The sequence below is a fragment of the Lissotriton vulgaris genome, chromosome 1_2 (assembly GCF_964263255.1).
Source record: "Lissotriton vulgaris chromosome 1_2, aLisVul1.2, whole genome shotgun sequence".
NCBI lineage: Eukaryota > Metazoa > Chordata > Amphibia > Caudata > Salamandridae > Lissotriton > Lissotriton vulgaris.
The window spans coordinates 301,013,618-301,039,023 of NC_141686.1; the positions used below are offsets into that span (position 1 = coordinate 301,013,618).

The 25,406-nt window shown below is 49.4% G+C and overlaps 1 protein-coding gene across 1 annotated transcript in view; it reads right to left on the reverse strand.

Moving 5' to 3' along the window:
• Positions 1–206: 206 nt before the first annotated feature.
• LOC147736556 (N-acyl-aromatic-L-amino acid amidohydrolase (carboxylate-forming)-like) overlaps positions 207–25,406 on the reverse strand; it is a 105,016-nt gene continuing 79,816 nt past the window's right edge. Inside the window, exon 7 of the mRNA XM_086953302.1 lies at positions 207–762. Coding sequence (XP_086809428.1) covers positions 565–762 — 198 coding nt within the window. The 3' untranslated portion in view covers positions 207–564. The remainder of the gene's footprint in view (positions 763–25,406) is intronic.

Here is a 25,406-nt window from a genome sequence, read left to right on the forward strand (position 1 = left end):
GCACTGTCAGTGCTTAATTTGTAAAACAATGAGTGCCAGGGCCCTTGTCATGATGCCCCTGCAGTTCGCACCACCCATTGCCCCCTACAGGAGCTGCCAATGACAGTGACAACACACAAATGCAAACCACCACACTCCTACAAGTGTGAGAATTCAGACTATTCCAGGCCCCCGGAGCTATAGGAATGGCTTGGGCAGCAAGTGTTAGAGATTTGAATGTATATTTAATTAACAAACAACTGTTGCTGTGCTCATCTATATATTGGGCAAACAGCGCAACTGTGTGGCAGACTCCAATAAGGGGTGTTGACAAATAAGTGCTGGTGTCGAGCACCGGAAACCGCCGGCTCAAATTAAGCACTGCTGCCCATCAATGTCTTCCTAGTCTCTTGTCTTTGGTCTGAAGCTTTGAGGTCTTCGTTCCCTTCGACTAGCTACAGCTATCCTCTCACGTTGGCTCTCTTCCTTATTCCTGTACCCCAAAGTACCCATGTATCCCCCCAGAGGAGCTGTTCTGTTCTAAAAGGCTGGAGGCCTCTGCCCACCCCTGCAGCAACTCCCAGGTCAGTCCAGCTGTGCTTGGATGGCAGGGACAGAAATCCACTTCTTCTTGGATTTGCAAAAGGCGATTCCATTTTCGTAGTAAGCGGCCTCGTTGATGAAGAAAGGGTAGATGGTCGACTCGCCTTCATAGATGACCTCTGACCCATCCAGGGTCTGGAAGATGGGATCCCCAGGGTTTAGAGGGAGGAAATCCTTGTCCTGAAAAACAAACAAAAAGTAAGAATAGTTTCTGCCTAAATCGCGTGCCTGAAGTCAGATGCAAAGAGATTCGTCATTATATGAGCTGGGATGAGAACCGGTGAGTTTGTGCAGCAGGAAGTGATGCTCCAATCCTAGGGCGCCATCGTTTCCTTACTTCCTGATTCCATCCACATTGCCTGATATTGCTAAACTAATTTGGGCAGAGAGAGGCTGTTGGGATTCATGCTGCACCATGTTCTTACAATTGTCCAAGAGCCTACATCTATGCACCCATGGCTTAAAGTGGGATGAAAAAACTGGGAGGTCTCTCCAAGGGGTTTTGCTGATGTAATTAACCCTTTCTGTGCAAAGGATGTTATGATTACGTCCTCCGCCATGGTGACCGCGTGTGGCGGGTGTAGCAGTTACGTCATTTGTGCACGTGCAGGAAATCCCTCTGCCGTATACAGCATTGGAGTTTCCATTTTTTCTCAGCCTCGGGAGCGGGGGAAGTGCTTCCCCTGCCATTTGTATCGGGGGAACTGGTGAAATGTAAGGTGCAAGGTTTTGTGGCTCTCTGCAGATTCTAGAACCTTCCATCACAGATATGTCAGGAAAATGGGTTATTTATAGTCAAAATGTAAGATGGTAAGGCATTATGGGTAATAAAAAGTGGTGAGAGCCACTCAAGTCAGCCCACCCTGGATAGCCCTAGGTTGGCTAGGTTGCCCTGGGTGCTGGCTGAAATAGAGTCCAACATTTAAGGGAACACAAATAGTAGAACAAGTGACGTTATTATTGTTCTGGGCCCAGGGAGCCTTCGCATGCGTGGCCTGGTCCAGGAGCTCCGACTGGGCTCCATCCTCCGACCTGCCACACCGTCAAGTGCCCAGGACGGGGTTCCATCAGGCCTGGAGAGGCCTCCCTCACTTAGACTACCTGATAAGGTGCCTGCGGGTCCCGGGTTCGAGGTCCGTCAGGGCCCTCCTCGCAGCCCCATGCCTGAGCCCCAGCTGAGGCTCCAAGCACTTGTGCCGCAGGGTCGCCATGCTTTCCACTAGGGGGGCAGGCAGATGGCCGGACAGCTCTAGGAGTCCAAATCAGGGCTCATTTGCTTCCTTGAGCCCCACCAGGGCTCCAGAAGGCCAGACACATGAATACCTTTGATCCCCTCTGTCACTCGGTGCACACATATTACAAGAAAGAAGGGTAGCCTTTCACTGGATTACTAGGAACAGGGTACCCAGGACCCACTGTGGTATGGCGGTTCTCAGCCAGGGGCCATGTGGCCCAGGACAGGGGCCCAGTGGGCACTGGGGTGAGGGCCACCTACCCTGATTGCAGTCCTTGGGCCTGCCTCGTGGCAGAGTGTCCCCGATTGGGTCCCGCGGACCCTGGAAGGTTTCCCCTGTGCGGTCAAGTCCAGGAACTCTGACCAGGGTCTGACAGGCCACGGGGTGGGCGGTCTCACCCTGGGCTCCGTCCTGCCGGCCTGCCACACTGCCAAGGGCCTGGGACAGTTACCTCCAGTGTGCACGTCCAAGAAATCCCTCTACCATATACAGAAGTGGGATTTCTTTTTTTTTCAGCCCTGGGAGCAGGGGAAGTGTTTCTTCTGCCGTTTGCATTGGGAGACCTGGGGAAATACCGGGTGCAAGGAAGTTTGTGGCTCCCTGAAGATTCTAGAACCTTCCATCACAGATATGTGAGGAAAATGTGTTTTTATAGTCAACGTTTGATGTTTGCAAGGCATTCTGGGTACTGAAAAGTGATGAGAGCCACTTAGTCGAGGCACCCTGGATAGCCCTAGGTTGGCTAGGTTTCCCTGGCTGCTGGCTTAGCTAGGGTCCAAAATCTAATGCGAAAAGTAACATTACAGCTACAACAAGGCAGGACAATTCGCTTTGTCAATGGTTGTTAGTTGAGTAAGCTAAATAAGCACCAACTATGGCTTCGTTGCATTATAATACTGGAAATGCTTCAGTTCTGAAATTATGAGATTCAAAGAACTATAACGAGTCTCTTTGAAGTTAGCACAAAGGCAGTGAAGGGGGGCACGGCTACAGATGAAAGATTTGTTATCACCCTGAGGGTGAGGGCAAAAATGGAGAGCCCGATAGGGACCCTTATCAGCATCTGGCCGGCCCCCTTAAAACCCTATATACACCCAACTTCAAACCTATAAAACTACGGGTATGCCACTGAATCCTGTAGAATGGAACAAGCAACTATGCCGTGCCCTGCTATCTAGTGGTGAGAATGGAGAAACACACTTATTTCACGTGCTGCTCTGAAGCCAAAAGAACTGAGAAATGTAGATATACACATGGCTTGCCCTCCAGAGTGCAGACTTACACAGGCAGCTACCCTGATGCTGTGAGAACCCAGAACTGCTGCTGGGTATATGGGATTCAGGGGCAAAATGGACTTGTAGGAATCTGCTCTAGAAAGCTATCTCCAAGAATCTGTTCCTGTACAAACGAGAGACATTCACAACATGCCAAATCTCTCATGGTGAATGCTGTTCATGTTGCAAAAAATACCTGCAATTCTGTTTTTCCAGGATCTCCCAGATCCTGTATATGAGAGAGAATGATCGAACATCTGAACTCTCTCTTTTTTTTTAACAACACATTTGTATTCGTTTTTATAGGTACAAATGGGGCTGAGTCCGGCGAGAACAATACATATGATGAAAAAGACATAGCGTACCTGGTTTTAAGTTTCAATAACAACTTGGCCTGTAAAACACCAGACCTGATAATTAACACACTACACCCAACCCTGCCGACTGTTCGTGACTGCATATGCTTCTGGCGTGTCAAGGAAAAGCCTTTAAACGTATCGGTCTCTAATGTACGACTGTGTGGCATGTGTCTCTTGGGGAATTATGGAGGGTCTGAATGTGGCAGGGGGGGCAAGGTAATACCTGGATATGTCGCCCAGCCGGACCAAATCTTCCTGTGCTTCTGTGGACATCCCTGTGCTTGATAAGCTACAATTTTGGCGCCCATGCATCTATCTAATGCCTTTTTCCATCCCCTAAACTCGGCGGGGAGGTCGCTTTCCACTTCTTGGCTTTGTCCCTTTTGGCCAAAGTTAGGCCCAGGAACAGGTCCTCCAATTTCTTCCGTGCTATGGAGGAGCAGCAGTCTTGGGTCAAATGGAATGGTCCAGGCCAGCACCTGGCCCAGGCAGGACCCCTTCTTCGTCCAGAATGGTTGTATCACCTCACAGCTCAACACCGTGTGCAGAAAGGAGCCCTCCTCTGTGGTACAACGAAGGCCCTGGGGTGACTGGATAACTCCCATCTTTCACAACCGGGATCTAGTGTAGTATATACGGTGGAGATACTTAGATTGTATGAGCCGGAATCTGGAGGAGACCACCGTGTGTCGGGGGCTAGCCAGGGCCTCAGTCTAGTCATCGTCTGTCAAGGTCGGCTCATCCACTTCCCAGGCTGCTCTGGTCCTGTGTAGTGTGTTGTTGTATGGGTGGTGAATGTCTGATAGATTTGCTTAATTTTGTGTGCCCCTAGGTCCCCCATTAGTAAACAACCGTCTAACCGCTTGAATTCTGGTAGGGACTCCAAACGACGGATATGGGGGTTAAGAGCATGTTGCAGTTGCAGGTAGCGGTGGAACTGACATTTATGTATGTGGAACTCGGTTTATAGTTGCTGAAAGGATAGAAGAATGCAGCCATGCATAATGTCGCCTAAGGTGGAGATTACAAAAAAGGTCCCATTTGCGAAAGCCAACCAAGGCAGAGACGGATCATAGGTAAGTGCCCTGCCAAAGGGGGCTTGTTTTTGTCAATCTCCCCATCCAAACCGTAGTCTTCACCGTGCGTCTCCATAACTGTATAACAGTTTGGCTGGCAGAGCAGAGGGCATCAAGTTTAATCTGACTGCATAGGAGTTTCTGCAATGGGGTGTCCTTCATTGCAGCCTCTCTACCGCATATGCAGGGTCGGACAGAGACCTGTACCACCACTAGTTGATAACTGGGAGATAGGATGCGGTATACTATGCATAGATATCGGCCGCCGGAATGCCACCCCAATAAGTCAATTGTGTACATGGATGGAGTGCCACCCAGATCGTGCCACCCTGTCACAGAAACCTGTTCAAAATTGCTTTAAGTTACTTAAACCAAGAGTGGGGGGATGTTATATGGGAAGTTCTGCAGCCGATATAATAAATGGGGTAGGGACACCATTTTAAAAATGGTTCAATGCCTGTATAATGATAGGGGCTGTTGGGACCATACTGTAGTTTCGCTTTGAACCACAGGGAGCAAAGGAATTATGTTATGCGTCCACGAAGCCATAGGACACGGCGATATGAATACTCCCAAGCATTTACATCCATCTGTAGCATGAGATAATTGCGTGGTTCAGGTCTAAAGCTTATGGTGTTCGCATACAGGAATAAGTGTAGATTTAGAGGGGTTGCTTCCCAACCCAGTAGTTTCCCTGAATACTCAAAAGATCTGAAAGATACGGGGTCCGGAGGACCACAGAGCATCATCTGCGTAGAGTGCAATTCTGTCAGAGTATTCTTGCGACCACTCGAACCCTCGAATCAGCGGGTCCTGTTGAACCTATACCGCCAGGGGCTCTATGGCCAGGGCGAAGAGCAGTGCAGATAGGGGGCAGCCCTGTTGCGTGCTCTGGTGGATGGAAAAGGGGGGAGACCGATTGCCCCCACCCGATCCGAGGCCGAGAGGTCAGTGTATAGCAACTGAATATATGCTAAAAATTGAGGTCCAAAATGTAAGGCGCAAAGGAGTTTGAAGAGATACCTCCACCTTAGAGAGTTATGTTATGTTATGTTATTGGGGCTTGTATAGCGCACAGGGGCGTCCCAGCGCTTTCAGCATCAGAGGTAGAACAAACACAACACCTGAAAACAGCGTCGAACCGACAGCCACCAGAGCTAAACTAAAGGAAAGAGAAAGGCTTTAATGGCTTTCCTGAAGACAAGCAGACATCTATACTGCGAATCTGCACAGGCAGGGAGTTCCATAGCCCTAGATGCCAGGCAGTGAAAAGAACGCCCCCCCCCCCCCACGCCCCCCCCCAGCACGGCAGCGCTTTACCCGTGGAACAATAACCAGGTGCTGCCCCGCAGAATGCAGCTCGCAAGGGGGGACATAGGGAGTAAGCAAGTTACTCAACAAGCTAGGCATAGCACATTTCAAAATCTTAAAGGAGAGTCACAGCGCCTTAAATTGAATACGCTTCTCCATTGGGAGCCAATGGAGTCTCCGAATGATGCCGACAACGGGGCAGAATCGCGGGAGTCCCACTAAGGCTCTGGCGGCAGCATTTTGGACACGTTGCATCCGAAGTATTTCAGCCTTATTTGCCCTTATTTGAAGGGAGCTGGCATAGTCCAGGCGAGATAAGATGGCCGACTGGACAATCAGCTGACGTGGCGATGGTTCAAAGAACTTCAAAAGGGGCTTAAGACCCCGCAGAAGGCCAAAACACGTGCCAGCCACTTTCCTGGTGTGGACCTGAAAACTAAGGGATGAGTCCATCCATACCCCCAGATTTTTTACCACTTCCTTTGAAATGGGGATGTCACGCAGAACAGTTGGCCACCAATGCTCGCTCCACAAGCTCGCGTTCTTCCCAACCAAAAAAACCTCAGTTTTGTTGGCATTTAGTTGCAAGCAGTTGGTAGCCATCCATTCAGCCACAGCCACCATCCCATCTCTAAACCTGGAGGCATTCGGAGAGGGGAGACAAGCTTTGAGAAATACTACGATTTCCGTATGCCACCAGTCTGTGGGTAGAATGTGCTGCTCAAGCGCCTCTTGTAATGCAGCTAAGAAGTGTGGGCCCAACGTGGTCATATGTGGCCGCAAAAAGGTACTAGGGAGCCCGTTGGGACCAGGCACTTTACCAGGGTGGGTGTCAATCAATGCTGCTCTTAGCTCGTCTAGTTTGATGGGGGCATCTAACCGGTCCTTTAACTGATCCGAAAGTATGTGGGGGGATATCTGACAGGAATTCGTCGATGAGACCTTCTGATATGAGCTCCCATAGCTGGTAGAGCAAGGCATAAAATGTCGCGAAGACCTGAACTACTGACTCTGGGGAGGTGCATAACAACCCGTCTGCATCTCGCAGTATCGGCAAAAGAATAGGGACCATCTTGGCTTGACATAGTCGATGTACCATTTTACTGGACTTGTTGCCCCGATGATATATCCTTTGTTGTGTTGACAACCAGGCCTCTTGTGCCTCATTGGTGAGAAGTTGATGTATTTGTTGCTGGATTAAGAGAAGATTACGCCGCGATCCTGGGGCAGTCCAGGTCGCCACTTGCGATCCTCAAGTTCTAGTATTTGGGCTAGTCGTTTACGCTTTTCACCATTTCGGGAACTTATATCTATACCCCGAATCCCAGGGCTTAAGAGCCTCCCACAGGATAATTCTGGACGGGGCTGGGTCTGAATTGGCCAAGAGGTAATCAGTGATAGCCTGTTGAAGGACATCACTGGTAATTAGGGTCTCTAAGATGCCAAGGGGACATATGCTAGCGGTAAGGGGCACGTTGTGTTTTCCGGCGTAGCTTGAGCTGAACAAGAATGATCCGAGAGTCCCCGGGGTAGGGTGGACGTGTGTGATACCCTATGGATATAGCTATGAGGGAGGAATATGTAGTCAAGTTGTGACAGTGTATTGTGTAGCACCGATTTATACGTGAACCTGCTCATCGAGGGATCAAAAGCACACCATGTGTCTGACCACCCAAGTGTAGTGGCCAGAGAATTCAATTTGGATTTGTTGGTGAGAGGTTCTTGCTCTATGGCCCACCAGCAATCTTGGGGTGTCACCCCATCGTTCCAATCCCCACCAAGGATTGTCAGGCTGACCAGAAGTTCCCCCCCACAGCAGTGTGACTTTTTCCGAGAATGTTTGTCCCATGGGGGGTGGGGCATATATACTCCCTATGGTTAATTGCTCCCCGGCCACTGTACCTGTAATGATGGTGTATCTCCCCCCAGGTTAGAGATACAATGTGGCACGTGGCGGTGTATGAGGACCGCCGTACCTAGGTAGCCAGGTACAAACACAGAATGGTATACTGTAGTGTAACCAAATCTATTGATGCATGGGGTTTTGTTCCCCAGAAGACGGGTCTCCTGGAGTAGAAGTATGTCCGCTTTGCAGCGCTTTGCTAATCAAAGCACTGCACCCCTCTTGATTTTATTCAGGAGCCCCCTAACATTCCAATTGAGGGCTAGGCGTGTGGTGCACCATCTAACAGACGTGTAGTCCATCTATGCAATTACTAGTACGTCAGCCTATGATCTTAGTGCTCAGTCAGCGTCTGCAACTTTACAAACAAAATATAATCAACAACACCCATACCCCCTCCCCCACCCCTATACTTCCATAAACAAGGAGTATCTGTCGCAGCAGAGACCTCGCTAGGACCCCAACAGGGGAAACCCAGGGAACTCCGTCAAGTTTGACCAAACGTCCCAACCTTATAAAACATTATTCCAAATGTCTTGGGGCATGGTCGTGTGTGGCCATAAGCCAGTATAATGGACCCCAAAGTTATTAACTTAAGAGCAAGACTCTTAGCCTCCAGCCGAGCCGCACAACCCTATGTCCATTTCAATTAGTGATTATTCTGTCGCTTCTTCCTGGTCTTGGAGTCGCCAATTAGAGCGGCATCTGTGCCTTCACTTCGAATTGCCTTTATTCTGCCTGCCTCTGTGCGTGCCCTGGGAGGAGTCTGAGCGAACGGCAGCGGTGAGTGCCCAGGAAAACACCGCCTTCGGAGAGTCAAAGAACTTTGAGTTGTATATTACTCTAATCCGGAAAGGATATAGCAGCATAAAAGAAACATCGAGTTCCCTTAGTCTACATTTTGCGGCCACAAAGGATGGTGGTTGTTGCTGCACGAGCCTGGTATAGTCTGGGAAAATCATGATTTCATGCTAGTTGAAGGGCAATCAGTCCTTGTTGGTTCTCGCAAACTGGAGTATTGCATCTCGATCTGCATAATTAAGTAACTTAGCAATCACCTGTCGCAGACGTTTACTAGGTGAGGGCTTCATTATCAGTGCCCGGTGGGGTCTCTCCACAACAAAACAGACAGAGATTGATTCTTCCACAACAAGGACTTGAGCCACTTCACAATTAAGTTGTTCAAGGACGGGCCTTCACAGCCCTTTGGAAAACCAACCAGACGTAAGTTATTTCAATGGGCCCTCTGCCTCTTCAACATGAGATGCCAGTTCCTGCATCACCACTGTGAGCTTATTCACCTTCTTTTGGGGGGACGTTACAGTGTCCTCTACAGTTGAGACTCAGGTTTCAGCTTCAGTGATGCGGTCAACTGCCTTGCGGAGATCTTAACGTGGGAATGAGACCTCGTATCCCACTGCGCCAATCTTCGCTTCAAGAACTTCCTGCGACTGAGTAATTGCTGCTAGTATGGTTGCATTGTCTGAAGTAGGGCCACCTGCCCCATCCCCTCCTGAGTCTTCCACAGGTGTAGTGTAATGGTCCAAAGCACTATGTTTTGAGGCAGCACTTCCCGATTTGTCCTTGACCATGATAAAGTGAAAGGGGCGTATGTGCAGAGGTGGTTTAACTTCTGCGGCTTGGCTGCTGCGGTCCAGGCCCCAGAACTGTTTGTGTGCTGCTTCTTCTGTAGATCGCAAATGCGGCAGGATCCCATGCCGGGCCACACGGAACCCAGCCTCCAGGATGACAAGCCGCTCCAGGCCTAGCCCGGCCGCCTCCGCAGTCTGAGAAAGTCGGCCAAGTGGGCCCCCTAAAGACACCGGACTTGCCGGACCCCCGACCTGGAAGCCCCCCAGCAGGACTCACTTCAAAGCCGCAGCTGCCTGACGACGTGTCCCAGGATCCAATGAGAGGATGTTTTGGTATCGCCAGTCGTGGGTGCGCAGCACCCAGCAGGTATGTTGTGGTTCACTATTACTCCCTAGGATTAATGGCCCGCAGCTGATTGGGTTATGGCGTGATAGCAAACCCAGCCTGGCATGTTCCAACCAGTTCTCAGGGCCTTAAGCAACCGGTTCGCCCCACCGGGCCCGGGCTTTTGACTTATATGGCTCTTAAATATTGCACTCCCCTTCATAGTGTCTCTTATCCCGGCTTCAGTGCATTGGTATTGGGGGGGAGCTTATAATGGGTCTGGCATCGAGTGCGGAGATCTCCCTTAATTGGTCTTACTATGGGTACACTGTCTGATTTCAGGCTGCCAGGCGCCGAGTCTAGGGTGCCTGGTCCCGGCTGATCTCTATGTGTGGTGGCATCCCCAAAGCATGCTGCACTGTGCTATTATCTCTGGGCCAGTCTACGCCGCTACCTGTAGGTGTCTCCAGTCATGTGGCAGACACTCCCGCCTGGTCCCAGCATCCCAACCGCTTCACTCATTCATGGTAGCCCACCATGCCCAGGGACAAACGCTAGATGACCGCGCTGGTCCACAGGCCCCCTTGCTGTATCGACTTCTTTGCGGTGGGGGCCAGAGGCAGCACCTTCAAGGCAAGGCCAGGTCCGTCGCCGTCTGACGACCGCCAGACGCTTCTCCTCCAGTGAAGTCTCAGGTAGCACTGCCTCCGATGCGTCACCTCAAGGCCCAGCCCAGTGCTGCATCGTGTCTGCCCGACAAAGGCCGCATCCACCTGGCCCTGCTCTCACCGTCGTGTCTCCGCCCGAGGGACGGTTGCGCAGATTAATTGAGCCCCAGCAACACTTGGTACCGTCTTCTGTGGAGGAGATGCAAGATTTAGCTCTTGGGGTCTGGGTATAGCGCGGATTTTAGCGCAAATTGGCTTAGGCGGACGGAGCTTATCTACAGCTCGTCCACCATGTTCTGCTTCCAAGCCACACCCCACATCTGTACTCTCTTGTCCTATCATGGACACCATCAGTGCTTTATTTGTGAAAAACATAAGTGTCAGGCCTCTCGTCAGGAGGCCACTGCAGCTTGCACCACACATTGCTCCTCCCAGTGCTGCCAATGATATTACCAACACATCTACTAACCATCACAGTCCTACATGTGTGACGATTCAGACTATTTCACACCTCCAAAGCTATAAGAATGGCGTAGGTAATAGTCATTTTTAAAGTAAATCAAATTAATAATCAACTGTCGTTGCAGTGATCTCTATATTAGCCGGATAGTGCCACCTTGTGGCAGACTGCCACCAGCGCCGATGTTGACAATTCAGTGCCGGGGCTGAGCACTCGAAAACACTGCTCAAATTAAGCACTGCCATAAGTAAACCTGATCAACTCATATATTTGGATGTTACTCAGTATTCACTTGTGCCAAAAAATGGAGGAGCTTCAAAATGGACTAAATGTCTATGGTAAATTATAAGAAAGTGGGTTATTAATTGGGGTGGATGTGAGTCCACCACAAGTAATGACGCTTCTAACTTGTCTGGAGAAAAACAGTTCCATTAATTTATTTTTATTAAACATCTTTTTATTTCACAGTGCTCACTCAACAGTACATATAGTTCACATCACACAGAACATCATCAGTCAGTAAATCAAGAGTACAATGGTCAAATCAACTATCACTTGTTGGAATCATCATAACAGTGTTATACCAATATTCTCTTCCTGTAAATAAATATTCCTTCTTAAACACCCTGATAAGCCTGCCAATCTCCCCATACCTTTTCCCATGTACGCAGACACCCTCTGCTCAAATATATTATATGTTCGGATTACCAGCACCAATCCAAATCAGTTTCCCAATCAGCCACCCTCGGTAGGTGCCAACCGTAGCTTTTTGTGTCTAGGCCAAGTCTCATCCCAGGGACAAACAACAGATACCATTGTGCTTCAAATGGGACCTCCAACACCACCACCTCTTCCATAATCCTTCCCGGTTTCATTCATTTAAACCTGAGCTCAGTCCTCTGGTCGCTACAGCACAGAGCAGACAGGCTATACAGAGGAAAATGTGTGAAGTATTTACCATTACCAATACATTTATAGGTCATAGGACAAGACAAGAAAACCCCACAACCTTTTTAGGAAAACAGAGAACAATGCCAGGAGTGAAACGACACCAAAGTGACTAAAATTCAATTAGGGGGGGTAGGAGATATGATTTTTTACAGATTTAAGGAAAAAGGCCACAAGGCCAATGTAAAGTGTCAAACAGAATTTACTGTTCATGGGTGACCAGGACCTAGGCGTGTTTTCAGGCAAATCGCAATGGTGCGTGGGTCGAAACCGCCGAGTGGGTTTATCACGGTCACAGATTTGACATTCTGTCTCTGGAGCTTTGCCTCCAGTGGGGCAAGGCTGTATACTGTATCCAACCAAAAGTCCTTTTCAAGTTGCATAGGTGCTAGATATTGTCCTGTTAAAGCTGTTGGTTTTGGCAGGAAAAGCTCAGAGCAGGAGAAATTTACATTTTGCAGTGCAGAGGTCTTGGTCTTCTTGTTGGGCAGATGCTTTTGGGACTTTTTTTTTATGGAACTCAAAATCTTCCAGAGGAGTTCTCCTTAAGCCGTATCCCATGACTTTTTTTCTAAAGCACCCATGATGGCTCTAAGGTTCTGGGAAGTCCAAACATAACCAAAATCTCAACTTTTCAGAGTTTCTGGAGTAGCTCTTCTTGGACACTTCTAAAGTTCCCAGGACCTCAGGAACTGCTCTTAAGAGCCAGGACTCACTCAAGTAAAAAACACCTGCAAGAACCAATCCAGTCCCAATGGCTACTTCAGGAAACATGTCTCTTGCAGCTTGATGTGTCCTTGTGGCCACACAGGAGGTCTACACTTTTTTTGATTCAGCAAGATTCACTTGGTGCTGGTAACATCACTAGGCTCCGTTTATTGAAATGTGGCTTTGATCAAAGTATAATATGGTGACTTTCTGTCGTTTTTGTGCTAAAGAATATTATGTTTATCTTTTACAGTTCCCCCGAAGAAGGGAGTTATTTCCGAAATGCATTGGGGTTTGCAACAGCAACAACATTGTTTCAAAAATAAGGATAATTGAAATATGTTATGTACATTTACATGTGTTTTTTAATTGATATGCTGATGTATTTGGTAATGAATTTAACTAGTAAGTTCAACAACTACAGACTGTGTTAACGGTTAGGGAATGTTTATGGTAAACAAAGGTTTCAATCATTAAAAATGATTTTATGTGGTGCTCCCCAGTGTGAGAAGTTGGCCTGATATGCAGTGCTCACTATTCTAGTGAGCACTTTGTATCATTCAAAACAACCCTTATTGATGATTGGTTGTAAGTCAACCTGATAGACCAGCTATCCTAGTAGCGTGGATACGAGCAGTCTTCGGGCTAAACTCTAGAGGGCGTGTTAAGCCAGCTGTTATACCATCACATATACCCCTTGAACACCAAGTGAAAGGACATCACACAAGTGTTATGAAAATAAACAGTGTATTTATTTAGATCACAACAGCCCTGTACTCTTTATGAGGACAGGGTACTAAGCACACAACAAAACTCTTATGAAAATACTTCAAGTTGCACAATTTACACAAATGCCCGAGGGGCACGAAAAACCATATACTCTAAAAGTGGAATGCGAAATTACTAGCAGGTAAGTACTGTACTAATAGGCTTTGTAATCGCTAGGACTACGTTACTGAACCTTCAGATTACTAGTAGGAGGCCTAGGGGACTCGGGTGCAGAGTGTGCACTCGCACGCGGGATGCGGGACAAAGTCTATGGGAGCTAGTAAAGGCAAAGTTAGTGTTCTCGGGCGAACCCAATAAGGTAGATCGAAAACGACAGTGGATCCTGACCCTTGGATAGTGAGGCTATGCTGGGGCACCGAAATGCCGAGTTTACCTAGCCCAGGGGCTGCAGCTGCATAGGTCTCAAAAGACGTCGGGAATCCTGGTAGACGAACCAGGAGCCTGAAGAAAGAAGTTGCTGGCAGGCGACCAGTGAAGATAGTTCGAGTGATCCAAGCCTGGATCGAAGATGGATGACACCTGAAAGCAGAGGGGACCAAGTTCGTGACTACTAGCCAGTAGTCAGATGGCACCAGGAGGGCACCGGATGGTAGTCACCTCGACTAGGTGAGTGGGCGACGCTGGGCTCTGCAGTCTCACGGACCAGGAGGCGTTGTCGGCGACCAGGATTGAGGTGCGAGCTGTCCAACGATGGATGATGCTGTCGACGTCGCTGGACCCAGGATTGGGGCAACAAGTCTTGGCAAATTCAAGCCCACGCGGTGGACCTCAAATGGCGTCTGGTGTGGACCAGGAGGGTCCGGGGTGCTCCTCTTTTGGAAGGGAGCAAGAGCCAGTCTGGAGCAACCAGACCAGCAGCGGTGATGTCGTCGGCGTCGTTAGGAAGGCCACAAGCCAGCGGGCTAGTAGCCAAACAACGCAGTGAGCAGCAAAAAGCAGAAGGGCCCCACGCAGATCTCGTGGATGCTGGGAGGCTGGACTTCGGTGCTGGAGCTGCTCAGGGTCGGGGCTTCTCGGACCCCAAAGCACTCACCAGAGGATCCCTCGGCGGTCGTGCTGGATAGAAGTCGTGCAGTTCTGATGATGGCCGGTCCCTCGAGGTCTCGTCGCACCTACGGTTCTCAGCTTAGCTGTAGAGGTAGGTAGAGGTCAGAGGTGCCAGGGAAGCCTGGTCTCGTCGTGCTGGTCGGTCGGATTCCTGAGGAAGGACGTGCAGCAAACCGCAGAGTTCTTAGATGGTGCCTGCGGATGCAGGGTGACTACTCCTTAGCCACAAGGGAGAAATCTTGAGAAGAAGTCGAGAGTTCCTTTCGTAGAAAGTAGTTTCTTGATTCAAAGATGATCTAATTTGGAAGGGTTCCCGCTCCTGCCTTTATCCTAAAGAAAGGGGTGGGTACGCGACTAGGTCCTGCCCTAGGGGTGGGACCAGGAAGGGGGGTGGTTACACCCCTCTCCCATGCCGGACTTTCCCCAGGCCAGGGGCTGGTGTGCCCCTGGAACTGGTTCTAGCCGGCAGATGCGTAGTGAGCACCGGGGTGCCACTCTGCAGTCACCTTCCTGCAAAGCCCTGCCTACCCAGGATACACAAAACCCTGTCTGGGATGGTGCTAGCACCACCCCTGACAGGAAACCCTTTGTCCAAGCTCTCCTCGCTGGAAGGACTCCCAGCAGCAGGAGGTCAGACTCGTGTCTGTGGTGGCAGCATTCATTTTGTGGAGCTGAGGCTTCAGTTAAACTTTAACCGGGGTTCACAGTTACATACATGTTGTGTGTAAATGTATGTAAATGTATAGGCATTTATATAGCGCACTACTTACCCGGAGGGTCCCAAGGCGCTTCGATCGCTGCGAAACCCTTCCTGGCTTCCCTGAGAGATGGTCCCTTAATGGGTATCTCCAGGGTGAGACCAGGCATCCCCGGCGGTCTGGTGGGGCCGTTAGTGAAGATGAGGCAAGCTAATGCCCAGAGTTGCCGAGTGTGATCGCTGATCAGAGTGGGCACCGAGGCGAGAGAATTATCGAGTCCGCTGACCCTGGTCCAGAAACCTGCCGCGCCGGGAATCGAACCCTGGTCCCGGGCCGTCCTCTGCTCTCGGGTCTGCCGCCTCTAACCAGTGAGCCACACTACTTCACTCCCTCTAGAAGGGTGGAATGCTAACCCCGTTGCCAGAATTGGCGAGGGGTTAGTATTCCAATTCGTATGACACCTTACTCGACATGTTTTGATAAAGCAATACCAGAGATAGCATTTAACCGCGAGGATTATAATGCACTTAAGAGTATATGGTATGCGTTATCATGGAACAGCTATTAGGACTTGGTTCCGCAAGCTGCAAACGGGCTCAGCTCATGCCAGAGCACCATTTCACACGATTCCAAGCACTCTGCCTTCAGGATTGTCAAGGCCTGCCATAGGAGTGACTGATAGGAATCTGTGTGTCCATTTTTAGGGTTAGATATAGGTATACTATATCTAAGGCAAAGGGTGATTACACCACCTTGCCCCAGCTGTCGTGCAGCCAGTTGTGTCAGATTTAGATGGCCATCCAGGGGTGGCATAATACATGCTTCAGCCCCTGGTAGGCCCTGGGTACACCTATGCCCTGAGTTACAGGGTCTGATGAGGTGGCCCAGTCCCAATTGGATAATGCACCTAAGGTACACATGTCAATTTAGTGAGAGAACAGCTAGGCTGTGAGTCTGATTGGCAGGCCCACAGCCAGAGAAAGTCGTAAACCAGTGAAACAAAAGCAAAAAATCTGGGTGATCATAGGATTGCAGACCCTACTCTCCTACACCCAGGGATCCTCGCTAAGTCCGACACTTTTTAACATCTACGTGGCTGACTTGGTGAGGATCATTAAAGCCCATGATCTAGCGGTAACTTCATACGCTGATGATGCATAGCTTGTCTTGGTGGTTAACAACAACGGACTGAAAGTAGTTTCCAACTTCCATCAGGGAATGCTTGCCATAAGCAACTGGATGACCGAAAATTGCCTCAAACTTAACTCGGACAAGACCGAGGTAATGGTGTTTGGCAATCTTACACCAACCTGGTCCCCCACCTGGTGTCCAGAAGAGCTTGGACTTCCTCCCACCCCAGTCACCAAGGTTAGAAACCTAGGGATGATTTTCGACAACAAATTGTCATTCATGTTACATGCCAACACAGCGGTCTCTTCCGCCTTCTTTACTATAAAAATGATCAGGAAACTCCTACCCTATCTCCCTGCTAGCACTATAAAAACATTGGTTAGTGCCATGGTTATGTGCCGCATTGACTATTGTAACGCACTTCTTGTCAATGCTCAAGACAAGGTACTTAACAAACTACAGTTGGTACAGAACGCAGCTGCAAGACTAATCACAGGTACACCCAAGTTCAAACCTATCTCCAAAACCATCCGACAACTTCATTGGCTACCGGTGAGACATAGAATTAAATTTAAAGCCTCATGCATAGCCTTCAAAACCATCCATGCTACAGGTCCCGCTTTTTTGAAGCAATGCCTATGTCCCTACAGACCAGCTCGTGCACTACGATCCTCCACGGCTAACCTTTTAGTGGTCCCAAAAACAAAAAAAGCTACCTGGGGTGACAGCTCTTTCTCTATCACTACTGCCAAACTGTGGAACTTCTTGCCCTGTCAATTAAAAACCACCACTTCTTTAATACCCTTCCGCAAACAACTAAAAACCTGGCTTTTTAGTCAGTAACCATCTACCTTGCTATCACTCTATCCAAGCGCTGAGACACCCTAGCGTATTTGTGCGCTCTATAAATTTCATAAATAAATAAATAGAATGGAAATTGAACTGTTGATTAATTGGTGCAAACGGAAGTTTGCTATTCGTTGTGCGGTTAGGGTCAAGGGGCAATAGTCATTTGGAAGGTTTTTTTTCTTCTATAGTTTAACACAGAGGGTAGCATCCTCCATCCCGCCAAGCACGCCCTTTTGAACATTGGTTATTTAGGTTATAAGATTTTCTAATTTAGCTTTAAAATGTAGGTGTGCACTGCACAAACCCATATTTCAGCACACAGGAGGTCAGCCATCTGACCCTTGCAGTCCCCTTCTTAGTCCTGGGTACAAGTGGAAGTAGGACCAACCTTCAGGTTTCCACATAGGTCTCAAACAGCAGGCATACTCATCTTCCGGTTTTCTACAGGTCCAGAAAGTGTTATGACCTGTGCACTAGGTGACACTTTTGTGAAATTTCCTAGTCAGTGGTTGGTGGGAGGGAGGCGGGCGAAGGGAGCCCGTACCTAGCTGTGACCGCCGGGATTCCTTCCTGAACGGTTGCTCCCTCACGCTCTCCTGCCAGATTATTTTGATTAACATCACCTGCATCGCAGCTGAAGCCCTTCGCAGCCGAGTATTCCTGACTGCGCCTGGTATCGTTATTATTGATTAAATCATCGCGTTCTGAAGCAATTAGTCGCGCTGCGCTCTCAGTACTCCATTTATCAAAATTGAATTGTGCTTGCTGTAGTTTAATTTTCTACATCTCGCTCTGTGCCTCATTGCCTGTAAAGCTTACCACGTTTATCTAAAAGTCAGCATTAGCGCTTCGAAGCTGATTATCGCCTGGCGCTTTAGAATCCTGGTACTTCAATTGTGTTTGGCGCTCTGTGCTCATAACGTGCACTTCTTAGCTGTGTTGTGCTCCAAGGTTGATAGCCCTAGAGTTACGCTTTAGCAGAGGTATTGTGCTGGAATTTAGAGCCTTTGGCTGCCTGTTTACGAGCATTGTGTTGTGCCCTCGCTGCTGCTTGTAGTTTCACTTTCGCCCTCCATCTTGTGTTTTTCTCTCTCCCCTGACCCGCCTCTCTGATCCCGCCTCCCAGCTGACCCTCCCACACACGAAGAACAGTCTCTCCCCAGCCCGTACCTAGCTGTGACCGCCGGGATTCCTTCCTGAACGGTTGCTCCCTCACGCTCTCCTGCCAGATTATTTTGATTAACATCACCTGCATCGCAGCTGAAGCCCTTCGCAGCCGAGTATTCCTGACTGCGCCTGGTATCGTTATTATTGATTAAATCATCGCGTTCTGAAGCAATTAGTCGCGCTGCGCTCTCAGTACTCCATTTATCAAAATTGAATTGTGCTTGCTGTAGTTTAATTTTCTACATCTCGCTCTGTGCCTCATTGCCTGTAAAGCTTACCGCGTTTATCTAAAAGTCAGCATTAGCGCTTCGAAGCTGATTATCGCCTGGCGCTTTAGAATCCTGGTACTTCAATTGTGTTTGGCGCTCTGTGCTCATAACGTGCACTTCTTAGCTGTGTTGTGCTCCAAGGTTGATAGTCCTAGAGTTACGCTTTAGCAGAGGTATTGTGCTGGAATTTAGAGCCTTTGGCTGCCTGTTTACGAGCATTGTGTTGTGCCCTCGCTGCTGCTTGTAGTTTCACTTTCGCCCTCCATCTTGTGTTTTTCTCTCTCCCCTGACCCGCCTCTCTGATCCCGCCTCCCAGCTGACCCTCCCACACACGAAGAACAGTCTCTCCCCAGCCCGTACCTAGCTGTGACCGCCGGGATTCCTTCCTGAACGGTTGCTCCCTCACGCTCTCCTGCCAGATTATTTTGATTAACATCACCTGCATCGCAGCTGAAGCCCTTCGCAGCCGAGTATTCCTGACTGCGCCTGGTATCGTTATTATTGATTAAATCATCGCGTTCTGAAGCAATTAGTCGCGCTGCGCTCTCAGTACTCCATTTATCAAAATTGAATTGTGCTTGCTGTAGTTTAATTTTCTACATCTCGCTCTGTGCCTCATTGCCTGTAAAGCTTACCGCGTTTATCTAAAAGTCAGCATTAGCGCTTCGAAGCTGATTATCGCCTGGCGCTTTAGAATCCTGGTACTTCAATTGTGTTTGGCGCTCTGTGCTCATAACGTGCACTTCTTAGCTGTGTTGTGCTCCAAGGTTGATAGTCCTAGAGTTACGCTTTAGCAGAGGTATTGTGCTGGAATTTAGAGCCTTTGGCTGCCTGTTTACGAGCATTGTGTTGTGCCCTCGCTGCTGCTTGTAGTTTCACTTTCGCCCTCCATCTTGTGTTTTTCTCTCTCCCCTGACCCGCCTCTCTGATCCCGCCTCCCAGCTGACCCTCCCACACACGAAGAACAGTCTCTCCCCAGCCCGTACCTAGCTGTGACCGCCGGGATTCCTTCCTGAACGGTTGCTCCCTCACGCTCTCCTGCCAGATTATTTTGATTAACATCACCTGCATCGCAGCTGAAGCCCTTCGCAGCCGAGTATTCCTGACTGCGCCTGGTATCGTTATTATTGATTAAATTATCGCGTTCTGAAGCAATTAGTCGCGCTGCGCTCTCAGTACTCCATTTATCAAAATTGAATTGTGCTTGCTGTAGTTTAATTTTCTACATCTCGCTCTGTGCCTCATTGCCTGTAAAGCTTACCGCGTTTATCTAAAAGTCAGCATTAGCGCTTCGAAGCTGATTATCGCCTGGCGCTTTAGAATCCTGGTACTTCAATTGTGTTTGGCGCTCTGTGCTCATAACGTGCACTTCTTAGCTGTGTTGTGCTCCAAGGTTGATAGTCCTAGAGTTACGCTTTAGCAGAGGTATTGTGCTGGAATTTAGAGCCTTTGGCTGCCTGTTTACGAGCATTGTGTTGTGCCCTCGCTGCTGCTTGTAGTTTCACTTTCGCCCTCCATCTTGTGTTTTTCTCTCTCCCCTGACCCGCCTCTCTGATCCCGCCTCCCAGCTGACCCTCCCACACACGAAGAACAGTCTCTCCCCAGCCCGTACCTAGCTGTGACCGCCGGGATTCCTTCCTGAACGGTTGCTCCCTCACGCTCTCCTGCCAGATTATTTTGATTAACATCACCTGCATCGCAGCTGAAGCCCTTCGCAGCCGAGTATTCCTGACTGCGCCTGGTATCGTTATTATTGATTAAATTATCGCGTTCTGAAGCAATTAGTCGCGCTGCGCTCTCAGTACTCCATTTATCAAAATTGAATTGTGCTTGCTGTAGTTTAATTTTCTACATCTCGCTCTGTGCCTCATTGCCTGTAAAGCTTACCGCGTTTATCTAAAAGTCAGCATTAGCGCTTCGAAGCTGATTATCGCCTGGCGCTTTAGAATCCTGGTACTTCAATTGTGTTTGGCGCTCTGTGCTCATAACGTGCACTTCTTAGCTGTGTTGTGCTCCAAGGTTGATAGTCCTAGAGTTACGCTTTAGCAGAGGTATTGTGCTGGAATTTAGAGCCTTTGGCTGCCTGTTTACGAGCATTGTGTTGTGCCCTCGCTGCTGCTTGTAGTTTCACTTTCGCCCTCCATCTTGTGTTTTTCTCTCTCCCCTGACCCGCCTCTCTGATCCCGCCTCCCAGCTGACCCTCCCACACACGAAGAACAGTCTCTCCCCAGCCCGTACCTAGCTGTGACCGCCGGGATTCCTTCCTGAACGGTTGCTCCCTCACGCTCTCCTGCCAGATTATTTTGATTAACATCACCTGCATCGCAGCTGAAGCCCTTCGCAGCCGAGTATTCCTGACTGCGCCTGGTATCGTTATTATTGATTAAATCATCGCGTTCTGAAGCAATTAGTCGCGCTGCGCTCTCAGTACTCCATTTATCAAAATTGAATTGTGCTTGCTGTAGTTTAATTTTCTACATCTCGCTCTGTGCCTCATTGCCTGTAAAGCTTACCGCGTTTATCTAAAAGTCAGCATTAGCGCTTCGAAGCTGATTATCGCCTGGCGCTTTAGAATCCTGGTACTTCAATTGTGTTTGGCGCTCTGTGCTCATAACGTGCACTTCTTAGCTGTGTTGTGCTCCAAGGTTGATAGTCCTAGAGTTACGCTTTAGCAGAGGTATTGTGCTGGAATTTAGAGCCTTTGGCTGCCTGTTTACGAGCATTGTGTTGTACCCTCGCTGCTGCTTGTAGTTTCACTTTCGCCCTCCATCTTGTGTTTTTCTCTCTCCCCTGACCCGCCTCTCTGATCCCGCCTCCCAGCTGACCCTCCCACACACGAAGAACAGTCTCTCCCCAGCCCGTACCTAGCTGTGACCGCCGGGATTCCTTCCTGAACGGTTGCTCCCTCACGCTCTCCTGCCAGATTATTTTGATTAACATCACCTGCATCGCAGCTGAAGCCCTTCGCAGCCGAGTATTCCTGACTGCGCCTGGTATCGTTATTATTGATTAAATCATCGCGTTCTGAAGCAATTAGTCGCGCTGCGCTCTCAGTACTCCATTTATCAAAATTGAATTGTGCTTGCTGTAGTTTAATTTTCTACATCTCGCTCTGTGCCTCATTGCCTGTAAAGCTTACCGCGTTTATCTAAAAGTCAGCATTAGCGCTTCGAAGCTGATTATCGCCTGGCGCTTTAGAATCCTGGTACTTCAATTGTGTTTGGCGCTCTGTGCTCATAACGTGCACTTCTTAGCTGTGTTGTGCTCCAAGGTTGATAGTCCTAGAGTTACGCTTTAGCAGAGGTATTGTGCTGGAATTTAGAGCCTTTGGCTGCCTGTTTACGAGCATTGTGTTGTGCCCTCGCTGCTGCTTGTAGTTTCACTTTCGCCCTCCATCTTGTGTTTTTCTCTCTCCCCTGACCCGCCTCTCTGATCCCGCCTCCCAGCTGACCCTCCCACACACGAAGAACAGTCTCTCCCCAGCCCGTACCTAGCTGTGACCGCCGGGATTCCTTCCTGAACGGTTGCTCCCTCACGCTCTCCTGCCAGATTATTTTGATTAACATCACCTGCATCGCAGCTGAAGCCCTTCGCAGCCGAGTATTCCTGACTGCGCCTGGTATCGTTATTATTGATTAAATCATCGCGTTCTGAAGCAATTAGTCGCGCTGCGCTCTCAGTACTCCATTTATCAAAATTGAATTGTGCTTGCTGTAGTTTAATTTTCTACATCTCGCTCTGTGCCTCATTGCCTGTAAAGCTTACCGCGTTTATCTAAAAGTCAGCATTAGCGCTTCGAAGCTGATTATCGCCTGGCGCTTTAGAATCCTGGTACTTCAATTGTGTTTGGCGCTCTGTGCTCATAACGTGCACTTCTTAGCTGTGTTGTGCTCCAAGGTTGATAGTCCTAGAGTTACGCTTTAGCAGAGGTATTGTGCTGGAATTTAGAGCCTTTGGCTGCCTGTTTACGAGCATTGTGTTGTGCCCTCGCTGCTGCTTGTAGTTTCACTTTCGCCCTCCATCTTGTGTTTTTCTCTCTCCCCTGACCCGCCTCTCTGATCCCGCCTCCCAGCTGACCCTCCCACACACGAAGAACAGTCTCTCCCCAGCCCGTACCTAGCTGTGACCGCCGGGATTCCTTCCTGAACGGTTGCTCCCTCACGCTCTCCTGCCAGATTATTTTGATTAACATCACCTGCATCGCAGCTGAAGCCCTTCGCAGCCGAGTATTCCTGACTGCGCCTGGTATCGTTATTATTGATTAAATCATCGCGTTCTGAAGCAATTAGTCGCGCTGCGCTCTCAGTACTCCATTTATCAAAATTGAATTGTGCTTGCTGTAGTTTAATTTTCTACATCTCGCTCTGTGCCTCATTGCCTGTAAAGCTTACCGCGTTTATCTAAAAGTCAGCATTAGCGCTTCGAAGCTGATTATCGCCTGGCGCTTTAGAATCCTGGTACTTCAATTGTGTTTGGCGCTCTGTGCTCATAACGTGCACTTCTTAGCTGTGTTATGCTCCAAGGTTGATAGTCCTAGAGTTACGCTTTAGCAGAGGTATTGTGCTGGAATTTAGAGCCTTTGGCTGCCTGTTTACGAGCATTGTGTTGTGCCCTCGCTGCTGCTTGTAGTTTCACTTTCGCCCTCCATCTTGTGTTTTTCTCTCTCCCCTGACCCGCCTCTCTGATCCCGCCTCCCAGCTGACCCTCCCACACACGAAGAACAGTCTCTCCCCAGCCCGTACCTAGCTGTGACCGCCGGGATTCCTTCCTGAACGGTTGCTCCCTCACGCTCTCCTGCCAGATTATTTTGATTAACATCACCTGCATCGCAGCTGAAGCCCTTCGCAGCCGAGTATTCCTGACTGCGCCTGGTATCGTTATTATTGATTAAATCATCGCGTTCTGAAGCAATTAGTCGCGCTGCGCTCTCAGTACTCCATTTATCAAAATTGAATTGTGCTTGCTGTAGTTTAATTTTCTACATCTCGCTCTGTGCCTCATTGCCTGTAAAGCTTACCGCGTTTATTTAAAAGTCAGCATTAGCGCTTCGAAGCTGATTATCGCCTGGCGCTTTAGAATCCTGGTACTTCAATTGTGTTTGGCGCTCTGTGCTCATAACGTGCACTTCTTAGCTGTGTTGTGCTCCAAGGTTGATAGTCCTAGAGTTACGCTTTAGCAGAGGTATTGTGCTGGAATTTAGAGCCTTTGGCTGCCTGTTTACGAGCATTGTGTTGTGCCCTCGCTGCTGCTTGTAGTTTCACTTTCGCCCTCCATCTTGTGTTTTTCTCTCTCCCCTGACCCGCCTCTCTGATCCCGCCTCCCAGCTGACCCTCCCACACACGAAGAACAGTCTCTCCCCAGCCCGTACCTAGCTGTGACCGCCGGGATTCCTTCCTGAACGGTTGCTCCCTCACGCTCTCCTGCCAGATTATTTTGATTAACATCACCTGCATCGCAGCTGAAGCCCTTCGCAGCCGAGTATTCCTGACTGCGCCTGGTATCGTTATTATTGATTAAATCATCGCGTTCTGAAGCAATTAGTCGCGCTGCGCTCTCAGTACTCCATTTATCAAAATTGAATTGTGCTTGCTGTAGTTTAATTTTCTACATCTCGCTCTGTGCCTCATTGCCTGTAAAGCTTACCGCGTTTATCTAAAAGTCAGCATTAGCGCTTCGAAGCTGATTATCGCCTGGCGCTTTAGAATCCTGGTACTTCAATTGTGTTTGGCGCTCTGTGCTCATAACGTGCACTTCTTAGCTGTGTTGTGCTCCAAGGTTGATAGTCCTAGAGTTACGCTTTAGCAGAGGTATTGTGCTGGAATTTAGAGCCTTTGGCTGCCTGTTTACGAGCATTGTGTTGTGCCCTCGCTGCTGCTTGTAGTTTCACTTTCGCCCTCCATCTTGTGTTTTTCTCTCTCCCCTGACCCGCCTCTCTGATCCCGCCTCCCAGCTGACCCTCCCACGCTCCGCCCCCTCCACTGTCCATTAATGCCTGATGCCCCCACGCGCAGCGTCCACGCGCTTCGGCCACGCCGAAGGTGCGCCAAAGGTAAGCCCGTCTACGCCCGTCCGCGCCTGGACCGCACCCAGTGCCAGACCCCCTGCCCATCGCGCTGCCCAGCCCTCCCGCGTTACCTACAATGCCGCCACCCTCCTAGCCCTTAACCCCGGTCGCGCCCCCAACTGCGTCCAAGCAGCTCCTGGACACACCCATGGACCTTTCTCATGCTACTCCTGCAAATTCAGTGGCTCCGACATTTACTCCGCTACGACCACTCCACAGAATCCCGACCCCAACCACCTACAGTGCATCCTTCTCAACACCCGATCGGTCCACAGACACGCCATTGACCTATGGAATCTACTAGACACCATCTCTCCGGACGTCGCCTTCCTTACAGAAACATGGATGAACGCCTCCTCCGCCCCAGACATCACCATTGCCATCCCAGAAGATTATAAGATCACACGCAAGGACCGTACCAGCCACACAGGAGGAGGAATCGCCATCGTCCATAAGAAATCAATCCGCATCTCAACCAGCTCTGACGCTAACCTCGCCAACTCTGAACACCTTCACTTCCAGATCCTCATCGACCCCAAGACCACACTCAGAGGCACCCTCCTCTACAGACCACCAGGACCCCGCGCAAAATTCAGTGAAGACATCACGGACTTCATCACTCCTCACGCGCTCCCCTCCAAAGACTACATCCTTCTGGGAGACCTCAATTTTCACCTTGAAAAGATCAACGACCGCAACACCACCACCCTCTTGGACAATCTCGCCAACCTCGGACTTAAACAACTGGTAACATCGCCCACCCACATCGCAGGTCACACACTCGACCCCATCTTCACCTCCAGCAATCATGTCTCCTTCAGCCACACTACGGAGCTCCTCTGGACTGACCACAGCTGCGTTCACTTCACCTACAACAAACCAAAACCCACCAACCACCTCCAACCAACTCTGCAAAGAAACTGGAACAAAATCACCACAGACCAGATCTCC